Source organism: Mycetomoellerius zeteki, unplaced genomic scaffold, assembly GCF_001594055.1.
Source record: "Mycetomoellerius zeteki isolate Tzet28-1 unplaced genomic scaffold, Tzet1.0 scaffold62, whole genome shotgun sequence".
NCBI classification, from domain to species: Eukaryota; Metazoa; Arthropoda; class Insecta; order Hymenoptera; family Formicidae; genus Mycetomoellerius; species Mycetomoellerius zeteki.
Genome location: NW_017257632.1, coordinates 2,649,387 through 2,666,453, shown reverse-complemented (window position 1 = coordinate 2,666,453; position 17,067 = coordinate 2,649,387). Strand labels below are relative to the sequence as shown.

Genomic DNA, 17,067 nt, shown 5'->3' with positions numbered 1-17,067 from the left:
CAATTATATTATATTGAAATAAGGAATTAATAGAAAAACAATAATTAAATTAAATTAAATATTGATTCTGTAAACTTTTTATATTAAATTAAATTTTTGCACGCGCACGCGCGCGCGTGTGTGTGTATGTATGTGTGTGTGTCATTGCAATCAATTCATCGATTTTATATACCTATCTACTCTCGTAAAAAAATAATAGATAATGCAAAAAATACATTATGCTTTAGTTGTCATTTGTACAGTGTAAAATTGTACTAATATCACAGCACGTGCATAAATGTTTTAGGAACAATTTTTTGATCGGGAAAAGGGGTCTTCTGAGACCCAGAGAAACTAATTCGACCAGAGATATCCTGGACGGATAGGTAGTAATGACATTCGGCGAGAGTTTGGAGGAGAAGGATAAAGAGAGGAAGAGAGAAGAGCGAGAAACACTGTCAACGCTCCATGTGTCACTCATGTCGCTCCCTTCGGCTCCTCTCTGTTGTTCCGCCGCTTCTGCTACTCCACTTAGCCGACAGTCCGACCTGTCGTTCCCTTTGTTCCGCCTTGTAACCGACACCCCTCGGTTTCTCGTTATCGTTGTCGATTGAGGAAAAAACCGGAAACATTTAGAAAATTTGAGTCCAACGAGAAAAACGTCATCATTTTTCGATCTCTCAATTCAATTAAATACGTCAGCTTAAAAGCAGATTTAACCATCTGCTTTTAAGCTGATTTTTCAAAAATAAAAACTATTAATATTTATATGAGTATCATGAACTTATCGCAATTCCAGCGATATTTTTCGTTAGTTCTAACAGAGTTCTATACCCTATAATACAATCATTTTCAAACAGAGTTCCGACCGCTGTATGTATTTTTAATTAATTTTGTAGTAACTCCGGATATGTATTTTTAATTAATTTTGTGTTACTCCGGGTTGTAACACGACACTTTTCCTCCAATTTTTGTGCTGGATTCAAGTATTAAAAAATCAAAATTTCTCTAAATAGGACACTCAAACTGATTGCTAGAGTGTCAAAATTTTGATAGTCTAACAAAATTTTGACACTCTAGCAATCAGTTTGAGTGTCCTATCTAGAAATTTTTAGATCCGTATCTAATTAAATTTTTAATTATACTCTAGCAAAATCGTTCTCTCCGTGTTTCGTTTAATAAAAATAGAAATAAAAATGCGAATAGAAACAATCACAATTAATTAACATCTCGATTATCATCATCGTTGTTGTAATCGCATATGAAGGCAATCATTCACAGTTGATACATTTCAACGTGTAAAGCCCTTAATTTGCATCGATCGATCCTCACAACCGCAGACGATAATTCCCGGTAAGTCCCACCAGTTACAAGAACTCAAATGCGAACACATGAGACCGGTTAGGACTGAATACAGAGAAAGAGAAAGAGAGATAGAGAGAGAAAAAAGGACCGATATCCATTCGTGTCAGTGGGGTGAGTACAATGGCGGATCTTGTACGAAAAGTCTGATTTATCACTCGCCATCGCCCAGGGGATATTTGTATTGGGAGACGTAACGAAATGCGACATAATAGCTCGCAGTGGATCCCCGGTCCATTGTAGCCTTGTAATAGCGCGACAAGACCACTGACACGGGGTGAAACGAGGTGAACGAGGGATATGTTTGATTTACCATTAATTCCGCGATATATCGCGCGTGATTCCCCGTTGAAGCCCATCTTTTCGATCGCACGGTGTATTTTTGAGTTTCGAAAGAATCAATTATATCATGGGACGATTAGTTGCAAGTACAGTAATAATGTAACAGAATAAGTATGCCAAAGCCATACCGAATTCTAATATAATATTTCGTCGAAGTTTCTGTCATTAAAATTAAGGTGTGAAGGACTAGCGATATTTTTCATATCATATATGACATTCTTAATAATTTCTAATTTCATCAATCACATGGCACTATGTGATGTAATTATTAAACATTTTCAGTTTGAGGTACATTAAACGATATCTATAAATCTTGGTAAATTTTTGACGAATCACATCGGCAAAGCGCGAAACGGTGCTAAAAATTGTCGCGTAACAGTAACAATAATTTTCGGGGATAATCGCTACGCGCGAGCAAATCGAGATATTGCGTTCCGAAAAATCGCATGGCTTTTGAAAACATGATAGTCGCCGCACGTGTAACAGGGATTCGGTATCCCGGTGCTGTTCCCGGATATGAAAGGAACACAGTAGAATGAAAAAAAAAAAACCATTGACAACGGGGTAGATTACACAACGCGGAGTAAATACCGCCGATATGTCGCGGAGCTGTCGCGCAAAACACATATATGCATACATAAACCTATATACACACCGTTAAAAATTATTAAATAATTTTTATTCGCCGCGTGAGCATTCATTTCTTCCAGGATGCATCGTTTTTAAACGGACTGTAATTGCTGCGCTAAAAAATACTATTGGATTAGAAATATTAGAATTGCTATGCTAGCACGTTAAAAAAACATTATATTCAAGCAATAACATCTAGAAAAATATATTTTTTTACAGTTTTTTAAATGAAATATAAAAACATGAATTTATATAAGGAAAATTATTATTATAAAAATTTTATTATAGTATCACGGAAAAAAAAATGTTTCTGATTACAGCTCATTCTGATCAGCTGAAATTGCATTAGCTACTATAACAATGAAATTTGCTAATACATACAAAGGATTTGCTGCTGTAACTAATATAAGGACGTGATAGTAAAATATGCATGTCTGTTACAGTCAATTTATATACATTTTCAGTAACATGAAGTTAGTTGTCATAGTTATCAGATATGTCCATGTAAAAGAAAATTGTCTTTACAACAGCTAAATATGGTTTGCTGAAACTGTACTTGCTACCAAATTGTCTGCTACACTGTTAAATCTATAGTGTCAAATTTAACTTAACGTGAGTCGCCACTGCTTCTACTCAATCATATCGTTATTTTATACTAAAACATTTTATACTAAAATGGTTATATTTGACACTATACAGTGTTAAATTGACACGATATAGTGTCAATCATTTTGGTAAAAAATAATGATGTATTTAGTAGGTATTTAGTAGGAGCAGTGGCGACTCACGTTAGGTTAAATTTGGCACTATAGATTTAACAGTGTACACAGAAAACGTTTGCTGCAATGATCAATACATCGACATAATACCAAAATGCTTGTCTGTTACAACGATAATATTGAGGCCTCACGGCTAATGGAAATTAGATCTCGCTCTCTCGAAATTAGACACGACGTTAGGTGTCCATATAATACTACTGAATTTAGCTGCCATACCTAATTTTTGGCTGTGATTTTTAGCAGCTGATCTTTTTTTCCGTGATAATAAAATTTTTAATAGAATTTATATCAAATAATTTTAATTATAGGAAAATACTACTATGCGATATCAATTAAATTTAACAAATTGCGGGCATATTTGGTTAAAATTACAAGAAAATATCTTCTTAGCAAATATACACATTTGTGACTTTAATCTTTCTCGTCTCCGACTTCATTTCTATGATACGCCTCCACTTTTCCACTCCAAGCTGCGATAGCATCCCGCGTTACCTGACGGACGGGCGTGTATGACTAGCATAACGCGCAAAGCCGCAGCCGTACATCACAGCTAAATCGCGATCCAAAAAATATACAATGCCTGACAAGGGGTGGTGTCCCCGTCATGCCGCGCTAACAATGTGTACCGCACCGCTCGGTATAAATGACATTCACTCCACGATGTAACCTACCCCTAGTGCGTGCGCGTAACCCCCCGTCGCAGCGGTCCCCGCGGCTCACCTCCCCCCTCACACGTCCCGTTTCGCAATTCGATGACGCACGGAAAATTGATCAAAAGTGTTCCTCGGCTGTGCCGTAACAACACATTGAAATCATGAAAGGCAAATTGCTACTCAGTATCTATTATTTTTTAAGAAGTCGACTGACAAGCAACAATTAAAACATTCATTTCAGTGTCTGATCACAATTGAAGGACGCTAAACATACTCCTCACAAATTTGCAAAAATAAAAAAAGGCATTATTTATTTAAGAATATATTCAGTAAAACGACAGTTGCGTTTTATTTTTATCTTTTTATATCAAAATTTATACTTTTATCATTTATGTTAATAAAATATAAAATCCTTTTTTTTTTAATAATTTCTCTCCCAATGTATTTAACTTTTTGTCAAATAAAAATGTTTGTTTTCCTAATTTTATACTAACATTGTTGTGAGAAACTATCAGCATATATGTATATCAGACACAAATAAGAGAAATTTTTACTCTCGGCAGTAGAAATCATGTCGCATTATTTCATTGGTAACCTTTAGTCGCGTATGAACGATGAATCGGTAATTCAGCACGAGATAACATAACGTCGCTTTTGACGTTAAACACGATCCGGCTTGAATGGATGTGTTTCAGAAACGAGTTCATGGACTATCTTTCCGTCTCTCTCGACATTTAACGATTTAAATAGCTGTATCTGTTAATGAATAATTGTGAAATGACTATTACATTACTTATTAATGCATCGTGAAGATGTTGCAGAGGATTGCATCAGATCAGGAAAAACAATTGTTATTTCAGTCATATCAATTAGAATTATATATCTAAAATGTTTATATATCTAATATTGAATTTAATTAAAATAAAAATCATTTTTTTTGTTATAAAGAAATTATCTTCTTTAAAATCGTTACAAGAATAATAATACTAAATCTAAATAAAATTCTAAATAAATTTTTTTGCCTTTTTTTCTCTTTTTTTTCTTTGTCAAAAATTTTAAATATATACATTACTGAAAAAATAGGAATTATATAAATATATAAAGAAGCATACAAATTTTATATTTTAGCAATTAAGTTTGTAAAAGTTTTAAATCTGAGAAAGGAGGAACATTTGACTTTTGACAGAGATGTCAGGCATTAATTAATCGATAACGGTTATATTTTGTAATAACGAGACAATTGAAGACACTATGCCGTGTTTCGCCACAAAGCCACGTTGCTTTGCAACTGTGCGTGAGAATTAGCATTTTACGACGAAGGAATAAACCGCCATTGTTTGGCCATAAAGTGGTTCATCAGTCATCACGCGAAATCACCTCATGGGCCTACAGATGACAAATGTCCTGGAGTAAGTCCTGACGTGCTACGCTTCTCCACGTTTCATTTATCAGCAACCAATACTTTCTTTCGCGAAGATGACAACCGCATCATCACGTATGTCCGAAATTAACATGAAAACTAACGGCGACTTACTAGTGAATATTGTCAATGGCACGCAATAAATTATTAGTTTGGGAACTAATTTTTGTTGACAAAATTTTATCTATAGATAAATATGTAAAAACAAAACGAATAACGTAACTTTATCTCTAAAAACAGCATACAGCTCAATTATGTTAAAATTCTCGAATAATTACGGGACGACCTTCACTGAATTGCAAACCAAACTATAATTATGTACATACGCTACAAAAATGCTTAAAACTCTAATGTTATAAAAAATACTCAGAAATTATAAAAGTTCAATTAAAAAGTATTGTCACAATCCGTTAAAAAGATAATAAAATAATTTCTTAGTCTACCGTCTCCAAAGTAAGCTTTATAAAAATCTGAAAACGATCTTTCGAAATCCCTGAGATTTTAAGATTCACAAGAAACATGCTATCGGTGCCCATGCGGGCCCACACGAAAAATTCTGTCTGCGCCCATGCGAAAGTGTGCGGCTGAAAGAGCGAGAATAGAGTCGTCGAGAGGCTGGGCAATATATCTCGCGATCTTTCCAGCATCCAGCATCCTTTCGAAGGATGCTGGTAGTGGAACGAGCTCGTCCCGGGAGCGCAGCGGGTCATGGACATGAGCCAGAAGATGAGGTGTAGGGGGAGGAGGACGGGGGCATCAGTCAAGGGATTAGCGGGATTAGCCCTCGAGGGGGACTTGTTAATTGCTCGGTAGGCATGGAGGGAAGAAGCGAGGAAGGGGGAGGAGACGGTGAGGTGGACGGCGTGTGGGTGTACCAGCTCCGGGGACAGAAGTGAGTCCCTGCGGAGAGACCGAGAGGAAACGAACGAGCCGAGAGCGAAAGCGGGGACACAAATCACAGCAGAGTTACGGACTTAAGGAGGCTTACCGGCCAACCGCGGCCATCCACGGTCGCAGATGCATTCGCTGAGAAGAACTTCAAGCCGCGCGAAGCAGGACGATAACAGAATGAGGCGGAAAAGATGCGACTCGTGACAGTGTTCCGTTAACATCCCTCGAACCTGGCACGTGACACGAAATATATGGACATCAAACGAGAATGTTTTTTTCACATTCTCTGAATTTTTAAAACAGTACATAACCAGATAAAATTCAAGATAAGAGATTTCGAGACTTTAAAAATCGGTGAACAGAGTTTTTCTCACAAACAGAGAAGTTCAGGTCTATGAAAAGTTAAAGATCCATGAAAGGTTGATTATCTTGGACCAGTCTCTCCCTTTCAATTGGACCACCCGTAAGAAAGGCTACCCTTAGGCGGCATTCGCCTCATATCCAACGTATACTAGCGCAAAGACGCACTAATAACGCAATAATTGTCGATCTAATGCAGACGTCGCCGCGAGGAAAGGTTTCGCGACGCAGTCGCGGACAGGGCAAGATCGTCGACTATAAATCAGACCGTCGACGTTTACGCTCGTCAAAACGAACAATATGAGGCGTAAATAACCCCGGCGGAAACTTCGGGGCGCGTTCACGCGCAAGAGTTCTTCGCAGAGAACAGAATCGATTTTTACTCGCGCCGGTCGTCATAGTCGCGAGTCGCAAACGCCAGTAAACACCTAGCTGTTTGTTGTAAATCATCGTCGGTACCCGCAGCCGATTGCTTTCGGGATGATTTACCTCCAAATGCGTTCGTACGTGCGTGCGTGCGGCGCCTTTCTTCCTCGTTTCTTCTTTTTTTTTCTCTTTAGATCGAGTCGACTCGTAACGTATAAGCCACTATAAGCGACGACTCACACCCGCGCTTCTAGCCTATGTCGCACTTCGGACGAGCGAATTTGCAAGCACGAAGCATACACGCGTAATTCAATTCGGACGAAATCGCCGCGGAACACCGTTTATTAATTTAACCCGCGTGCAATCCGCTCGAGCCACGATTTGAAGCGGCGGGACCTTCGCGTCGTTCAAATCTGAATCGAACACCGAATCCTCCGTTTTTTTTTTTTTTTTTTTTTTTTTTTTCAAAGTAACATGTATATGTGTTCAACATTGATAACGATATTCAATTTTTTAATGCTTATTAAGAGCTTTTCATATAGTTTCATGAGTGCCATCAAATCTCGACGTTTGTACTGCGATACTCCTTGTGTACGCTGCTTTTATATTCATTTCACAATTTTAAACACTTGACGAATAGATGAGCACGCTATTTTTACAAGCGCAGATCAAATCATCGAAATACGAGTTATATCAAAAGTAATAAGCAACCATTTTTTATAAAATAGGATTTTTGTTATTGAAAAATCAAATACGTATATATCATAATCTACAGACTTTTCTTTACTTTTCTGCATAATCCTGGTTTTTTGTACATGTTTTTCCCACCATTCTGAATGTTTAAATGTTCTCTTATGGTAAAACTCCGTTCCAGCTGCCCGAAGACAGTTACGCATTGTTTTGGATTGTCTTCGATTGTTGCAATTTTGTTTATAGGCTATTTGCCTTAATAATTTTCTCAATTTTTTTCTTTTGTGTTTAGTTTAAGCTGTCCGACATGCTTTTTCATGTTCTCGACTCTCGACGGTAACCGCTTATACGAGATTGTGTCAAACACGAGTCTAAACTGAATGCAACAAGGAAAAAGTTGATGAAATCATAAGGTAAATAAATGTATAACTGCAAACAAAATTGCAACAATCCACAAAGTTGTGTGTCACTGTCTTCGTAGCTAGAACGAAGTTCTATCACAAGAAATTGTTCATATCTCCAGAATAGTGGAAATAATGTGTAAAAAATCGGGATTATATAGAAAAGTAAATAAAAAATTAAGATGAGATTCTTGATATTTCAACAACAAAAATCTTAATTTATAAAAAATGAAGCTCATTACTTTCGGTGACTAACTATTTCTTCTATCTTCCATGGTCGCAACAGAGAGGATTTCGTTCAATTGCACAACAGAAAGAATTTTTATACTGTCCGTTATGCAATCCAAGCGTACAATAAAATACGAAACATTTTGTTTCCTGCTTCAAACAGACAACAAAAACATCCTGATCTACGATAAATTGCCCTGGCGTTTTGCTTAAAACATCTTATTCGGACTTCGACCGTACCGAAACTCGATTGGAGCGTTTCTTTGGAAGTCATTTATGATGCCAAGCATCCACACCGATAATTCACAACGATACAACCGGCGCAGCCTTGGCAATAATTTATGATTCCAATTGAACTCGCGAGCGCGCGTGAAAGAGTTCCAACAGTCGCGATCCTGCGCGAGGAGGATCGGTCCTGGCATTTCCTGCCTACTGAATAGCATCGCGTCCATAAACCCCGGTCGACTTCAATGACGACAGCGGTCGCAGCCCAATAAAAGTGATAAAAGGAGAAACTGGAGAACACACACTCTTGAGGTGGCAGAACGAAGCGCGAGAGAAAGACACAAAGTGAGAGAAAGAAAAAGAGAAAGAGAGGTAGGAGTGGAGAGAAATGTTTCTGGACAGCTGTCCGCCAGTACAAAGCCTAAGAAGTGCGCTCTGATCGCAGAAGACACAATACGTAGGTAGACGACTTCTTCTACGTCGAAATCTCTCGAATTTTATTACCTCGCCGGTTAAGAGTGAGTCGATTCTTGAAACACTCGTGCCTTTGTAACAACCGAAAGTAAATCAGTTCCCTGGTGGTGATTTTGCGTGATTTGCGGTGACGACAGAAGTGCAAATGTGGTCGAGGTAATGAGCAATGATAAGCCAGATCACCCGGTGATAAGACAGAATGTCAGATAGCGGGGTGCCAACGCAAAAGTTAGAATGTAATGTCAGATTCAATTGTAATGTCAGATTCAATTGTAATAAACGTGAAAGCAAAGCTGGAATTTCATTGCACATGATTATTAGGAATTTTGATATTATAATGCAATGTTAATAACAATGAATTTCGATGTTGCGTATTATTGTTAATAATTTGAAGTTGTAGTAGAGTAAAGCTTTAATACGGTCTAATATCAATAATTTCTAATGTAATTTTAATTAGCAGTAATAATTTTAATTTTAATATAGCATAATAATTTTGTAAATTAAGATGATACTTTCGTTATTTGAAAGTTTTGCTTTTCATGCTCTCGTTAGTTCACGCGATTTCGATTATCGCGAGACTTTTTCGTGATTTTACGACACCGACGATGAAATACTCCAGCAAAAACGCAACTTGGCATGCGTAATCTATTTCGACCTTCCCCCGGGGAAAGGCAAAAAACAATTAACCGCCGCGGTTTTTACAACCGCAAGCGGGATATAATAGTGAACGATTTTGACAACCACAGAGAATTATGCGGGATGACCGCAGTGAATCGGCGGCAGATGGCCGATATCGACGTTTCCTCGCGCAACTCGTCGCGCTAGTCGCACAAATTGTAAATTAACGCGACATTAGTTGATCTGCCCCTCACACATCGTGCGTGATAAGTGGGATAAACAAGTTTCCCAATAAAAGACGTGAACGTTCTGACAAATCCTTTTATTTTCTTTTATTCTTCTCTCCTATCTCTCTCTTATTTGGCCTACTGGTATTTCATGGAAAAATGCATTGGTTTGATTCTTTGCTGACAAATTTCGAAGTTATTACATCAATCACTGAACATCACTAATATAATCAAGAAACTTTGTGCATACGACTACTCGTGATTTCGTCGAAAATGAGAAAAACTAAGATAACGAACGGACATTTTCACAACTGGACAACATTGATGAAAATGTCATTAATCGGAAAATGTATTATACATAATTAATATTTTATTCATCTTGTGATAATCATAAAACGTGTATATATATTATATATCAATTAAAATTATATTTATATATATTTTTTTATCGAATCTAAATATATATATTTTATTAAATTATCTTTTATTGCATACCATATGTTTATAAGTTTGTTTTCTTATCTTTCATTTTGAATATTATATATATTATATATAATTATGATTAAAAATATATTTAAATTATTTTTCAGTTACTCAAAATTACTTGGATTTAATTTGTCCGAAAATTGATGTACTTTACGAGAGTGACACACTATGTGTCAAAATTGCGAGTCGATAAAGAACCTCGTTATTATCCCTACGCCAGACATTGTCTAATTCAACCACATGCAATGATCTCCAGCAACCTCGGTATCATAATCATATCTCGAAAAATGTGCATAGAAAAAAGGAAAAAAGCGATTTCGCCGATCAAATAACCGGCGAAAAAAACGAAGAGGGTGGAAAAAAAAGAGATCGGGGGAGAAGAGAGGCGTACAATATCCCGAACAAACGCATTCCACGGTGTGACACGTGAATAAAATACAGACCGCGGTATAATATATCGATTATGATGATAGAAGGTCAGAGGACGAGGGATGTGGCGAGGTAGGAAGGGTAGCATGGGAGACGAGGCAAAAGGGGGAATGGCGAACAAGAGAGGAGAGGCCTCGAGTCGAGGACTGGACTGTCCCGGTGAGAGAGTGTTGAGCATACTGGGCGGCATATGGTCCACATCGGCCTCTCTGTCCATCCATTCCCCCATTCTCCGATCTCCCCCGCTACCCGTCCGCACCCTTTCACGGATTATACGTCGATAACCCCTGATAATACCTGACTACCACTCAACGTTATGTACCGAATAACCGAACGGTGCTTCGCCTTTTTTTCGACATTTCGGTACGAGTGCAGCGGACTGGTTATGAAAAAAAGAGGGGAACGGATGCGACGAGGGGAAGAGAGGAGAGGAGAGAGAGAGAGAGAGAGAGAGAGAGAGAGAGAGAGAGAGAGAGAGAGCGCGGATCGTTAAAAAACGGGTTAATTGGAACACGATATCCGATAGGAGGCTGATTAAGGTGACGGCGCTCGTTACGAGGAAAGATGTTACCGTGAACGAGGAGATTTGCGATTTTCGAGAATGTACGTAAAATCGCCCGATGCAAGATTGCTGATAAAACGTACTGGAAAATTCTTAGGATAAATTTTTTCTATTTATTATTACAAAATATAAAAATTTCACCGTAATCCATAGCAGATTATATGAAAGCTGCTTTCTTTTCTGTAATTTCGTTAAAATTAAAAAATAAAAATCTTGCATTTAAATAATCCCTTGCTGCTCTTATTTTACAGTGATGTTCATTTTCTCTGATTTTCATCAACGGATTTTTAATTACATTAGCATGTTATTAAGCAATTATGATGAAACATTTGATAAAAATTACAACTCTGTAATAATTCGAAGAATTACTGTGTACATATAATTAACTATATATAATTTTTCATCATACTCATAAAATCACTAAATTCCATGGTACTTGAACGAGTTAAGGACAAAGACCACATCGAGTGAGTTAAGGGTTAACCTCGAGAGATAAAAGGGGATGTTCTTCAGCAAACTGAGCTCGTTGCTGGTCGATTTAGACCGGGTCATCTTCGGGGACAGTGCGCGAACCACGAAGAGGTGCTCAAGAGCAAATCGAGCGCGACTCGGGTAGGAGAATAAGCTTGGGGAGGGACACGAAGGTTTACGATATCCTCGGGACACTTTTTCATCATCCCCTCGTATTCGCCGACCAGTTGGCGGAAAGGTAGCCGCGCGGGGGTTGGGATCCGCTTCGGGGATAAAACGTGAAACAAAAAGCCGATTATGTAACCGAGGGATGAAATACGAGGTCGCCGCGATGGGAGGAATGGGAAGAGGAGGGAACAGTCGGGCCGCACCCGACAATAGGGTAATTTTCACGCGAGATTTGGGAGGCGATTTCGCGAGAAAAGAAAACGCCGTTTCTCTCTTCCGTCGGGCCGTCTTCCTGTTCTCTCTTTCCTTTCAACCCTCGCACTCTCTCGAAAACCTTCCCTTCTACCTCAGACGTGAGATACGACCCGTCGAGGCTATTTCAATGTAGCAACGCGTTTGTTATTTCCTACCAGTTTGTTATTCAGAGGCGGCGAGGCGTCGCAACAAATAGCTACCCCTCTACGCGTGTCGCCCTTCAGGAATAACGTATGTTCGCATCCCGATGCTTCACGCGTTACACGTAGCATTCGAGTACGCGATACAGGAGCTACCTAATTTCGATAAATACACACTGATAAATTTTTTATGTATGATAAATGTGTAATTTTAAAGCCATCTAATAGGCGTGTAAAAGAAACAATATTTTCACCTATCTTTTTTGTCGTTCGTGACAATATCCCAGTTTACCAGTTGATATTACATGTTACACGCTCGATGTTATATTGGAAACAAAAAAATATTTTCTACGCAAGTTTTATGGTTTTAAACGTACAATAAAAAAATTCAAAAATGAAAATAGATTTTCTTTTTTTTAAAGGGGAACATTCATCAAACAAAAGCTGGTTGCGCGGAAAGTTTATGTAATACTCAAGTTGGTTATTAGAATATCAAATTTTTTTGTAACATTACTCATCACGTTTGAGACTCATCACGTCTTCTACATAAATATTTTGATGCTCCATCAAAATTATTTTTAGATCTGCATTTAGTTAAGTTTTCAGATGTTCGACATGTTTCAACAAAATCGTTTTTTTCGTGGATGCTCCAGACGACATGGCCAATATATGTTAACATTAGCAAATATATTATACACATACATAATTACCCATATAAATATAAGCTAGAGATCTTCTAATAAGAATCTGAAGATGAAAGCCACTTTTGATTGGTCTGCCAAAATGGTTCACAATTCCTGAGAGAGAAAGAAATAGAAATAGTAAATGTGTATATCCTTCTTTCTCGCAGATTTTTGTTAAAATTACTATTCTACAAAATTACGGTGTCTAGACTCTTATTGGAGGATCTCTAATGTAGGCCAATATTTAGTGAATGTGCGTAAAGTTCCTGATATTGTCTGAAGTCGCCATGAAAATGAAATTCAGTTGCTTTGACAGACATTTGATAAATATGTATGCGAAAAAAAAGAAAGAAAAGTAGTCAAAGGAAATCTCCCTTGGGAAGCCTCTCCCTCCTCTCCCGGATCAACGAGTAAAATTGAACGACGCGAGTGGTCAAGCATCGAGGCATTCCGCGTTGGACACGGTGAGAACTTACGGACGGCATAAAAGAGAAGCCTCTCCTTGCAAGCCCACTTTCATATACGATTATTGCCAGCGTGCGAGGGCGCGGCCTCACTTCTTATCGCTCTTCGTCTAAGACGCACGTCCACCTACTTACGAACATATACGCAAACGACGGTAAAGATAAAGCCGTCGATGAGAAGACGCGTTGACATTCTACTACTTTGAGTGGCTGATAGCGCCGCGGTTGCACTTACCTGAAACAAAAAAAAAACAACAGTATTAGTAACGAACGAATCACATGCGGCTGTGTGAGATAAGATTTGACCGATTTTATCGCTGGTTTTACTATAAAATCTTCCTTCATCTTTCAAAACCGGCGACGACTTAACTAACGATATTGTCGCGCGCGACAATGCCGCAGTCTAAAACTTAAAATTAATGTTACGAGATATTTAATTTTATGACTGTAGAGAAGTCCGCGAAAGTGCGAGAATACTTAACGTACTACGATTTCGTTTTATGAGTCAACGAGCGCTAAGCGTGATAATTGATATCTAGAATGAGATACTACAAACTTAAAATACACTCCTTAAAACACACGTAATTTTTGAAAAAAGAAGTCAATGGACTTTGCAAGAAATTTTAACCTTAGCTAATTATATGAATACTTCTTTACAGAATTAAAAAAGACAGATAACGAAATAAAAAATTTTCGAAATATTTTTATTATAAATATAATATTAAAATATAATATTAAATCATAAGTGGACCGATAAATCAAATAAGAGAAGAATTCTATTTTTGAAGCGGATCTTAGTGTTTAATAATATTCATATGCAAATTTGCAAATATATTTTTAAACACAGATATCCATTTTGACTGAAAACAGGAATTTTTTTCTCTTATTTGATTTTTTAATACTTTTCACGCTTCATAGGTTTTATGAGCATATTACACATACGTATTTATATATAATATATTCTTGCAACGTAAATATTTTCTCTATTTTCTATTATCGATATGTCACAAGTCAGTTTTATCGATCAATATTAAAATATGTGAAAGCGATAAATACAAGGGATATGTAATTCTGCAGCGGAAAGAGAAGAGGAGGAGGGAGGGAGAGGGAGAGGGAGAGGGGGGGTGAGAGAGAGAGAGAGAGAGAGAGAGAGAGAGAGAGCGTGGAGAATTAGGCATGTAATTGGCTCAGCTGGTGTTGACGCGATCCTATCATCAATACCTCATCAACCGCCCCCAGGAAACCTGTATCCCCGATATTCTCTCTTTCTCTCAAATTCACTGCCACCCCATCAGCTACCCGCAATCCACTCAAGATCGAGGCGAATACCAAGCAGCCGTTTCCTTCGAAGATAGAAATAGACGAAAGTTAGTCAACGATTCACCCTGCAAATGGCTTTTAAAGATCCTCTGGAAATACTCACGCATTTTCGACTTTGCTCCGACAATATATTCGCGATTTAAGTCTTTTATGATACTCTATCGTTACTCTGAAATGTGTACGATCGTTATAACAAAAAATGTTCTAACAGTTGAAAGAATGTAAAATATCGTGTTAACATGTGTTTTTTTTACTCGAAGTTTCTTAAATTACAAATTTCTTTATTTGCTGTTCATAATATTTGTTTAAATACTGCAAAATTGATAGTAAATAATCATCCTTTTCTTTTTAATTATTTAGAACTGTACCATTGATATAAAAAATCAACTTATCATCCCGTTTCGTGAAAATCTATGACGGACGTGAGAAAAAGGCTTTCATGAAAATCGGATGATCGGGTGGCGGATAATGGATTTAATCAGAGCGCCCTGGCGAATAACAATAGCCTCTCGGAAAAATTAACATTCGTCGGCGCGCCGATTCAGAGGGAGAAATATCGCGGAAATAAGACGAGGAGAAGAATTCCACGGGTGTGAAGAAAGTCGGCGGGGGATCAATCCTGTGGTAACGCTGGCGAGATGCTGGTACCCGGTGGAGGACGCCAGTTAATCCTTAGACTTATGCCGCCATAAGATGCTCAGATTTATATAGCTTAGCATGCCAGCGTAGTATAGCTTTAGTCCGCCTGTGCGTTGCCCGCGACCGCGTTTAGCACTGCCTACGTTATACCGATCATCTACAAGCGATTCAACAGTTATGAGAATAGTCGGATGATTCCTTATATATAAATGTGCAAAATTAATAAATTCTGATAAAAATGATGCAATAAAGATATAAAAATTACGAGGAAGTTTGTCCAATAAGTCAGATAAACTACGTTCTTATATAAATATAATTTGATAACCGTTTTTGTATTATAAATTTTTGTAGCATTGGTGATACGTTTTCTTTTTATTTATTCTTAGAAATAATTATTAAATTTTGTAATTTTAATTTGATAATATTTTTGATATAAAAATCTCCATCAAAGAATACGGTTTTAAAATATCAAACAGAAAATTTTTAGGTACTTCAAAACGTCTTGATAGCTTAGAACATATTTTATTTCAGAAACATTTCTTTACAATCTTTGCTACTAAAAGATTTTTATAAACGTTTCTCGAAATAAAACAAAGGGGAAGAAAAAGATCACCCCCTTTACTGCAAGCAATATCTTAGCATATTTTGAAGTTAAGAAAATTCGATTAAATCGGTGCATGATTAAAAATCGATTCTCGATCGACGATTTTTGCCAATAGCAACGAATCCATCAAGTGTAAATAATTAGCGAATCCTTCTTTTCCTTATCGCGACGCAAATTTCGCGAGTAAGTTCCAGCTGTGGTGACTTTATGACGGTTTAATTATGGAAAATTAGCCGAACGTTCGCTGCCGGAGGAAGCGACATGATTGGATATTAGCACTGCCGTGTTTGCGGCCTCTAACGCTCGACCTATTATCACCATTGGCGACCGGCGGCATCATCGCCTTCATCATCATCGGCTATCATCAACGCCGTCTATCGTGACTTCCTACCTGAGAGAGATGATTAGGATGTACGATATAACGTTCTAAAAAAAAGAATCGTAAGAAGAAAAGATATAACATTGCGACGTAATGTTGAATGATGTTCATACGGATTGTATTGTAGGTACTGTTCTCTATGATGTTTTATTATACATTTCTGCTTTTATCTTTTATCTTCAGTTATTTAATACTTTAAAGGTTGGTTGCCCACTTTCGGATAAACTATGTGACAATTTATCTAGATAAACAAACAGATATACAAAAGAGTAAAAGAATAAGAGTAAAGAGAGTAAGAAAATGAGCTGAAGTTTATCGAAAAATGGAACAACTCAGTCTTATATAATAAATTGCATCGGAACTTATCTCGACTAAAAAGTGATAGTATGGCGTTCATAAAATCTGGAGACACGGTAGTGTCTCGGCGCTAATTATAATTACAAAAAATTTCGGAAATAATAAAAAGATACTATGTTAGGTAAAAGATAAAATTAGATAAGCTGTATCATGTATTATTATATCTTCCTTTTTCAGAGTAGTTATTCTCAAAACCACATTATTTTGAAGAAGTACATTTTTTAAATCATAAAATTTCTATATAATTTCCTTCAGAAAACTGTAAAATATCGAAATTTAGAACAGACTGACGAGATTCCGTCGATTTCAAAGCAGCAAGTCCCGCGAGATCTAGAACCATTGCGGCGTTCCCAGGCAGCAAGTTCGACCAGGAGCTATTTCTTTCTTTTCTTCTTTTCCTTTCTCAAAGGAATCTCATTTCGCAGGCGAGTCTCGTGCGCGGAGTAGGATTTGCGGCTTCGATTC

General features: G+C 37.4%; 1 protein-coding gene across 1 annotated transcript in view; it reads right to left on the bottom strand.

The window, feature by feature from the left end:
* LOC108728450 (E3 ubiquitin-protein ligase RNF220) overlaps positions 1-17,067 on the bottom strand; it is a 157,926-nt gene that overhangs the window by 62,127 nt on the left and 78,732 nt on the right. Inside the window, exons 4-5 of the mRNA XM_018457006.1 lie at positions 14,525-14,646; positions 13,439-13,538 (exon numbers count right to left, since the gene is read on the bottom strand). Coding sequence (XP_018312508.1) covers positions 13,439-13,538; positions 14,525-14,646 — 222 coding nt within the window. The remainder of the gene's footprint in view (positions 1-13,438; positions 13,539-14,524; positions 14,647-17,067) is intronic.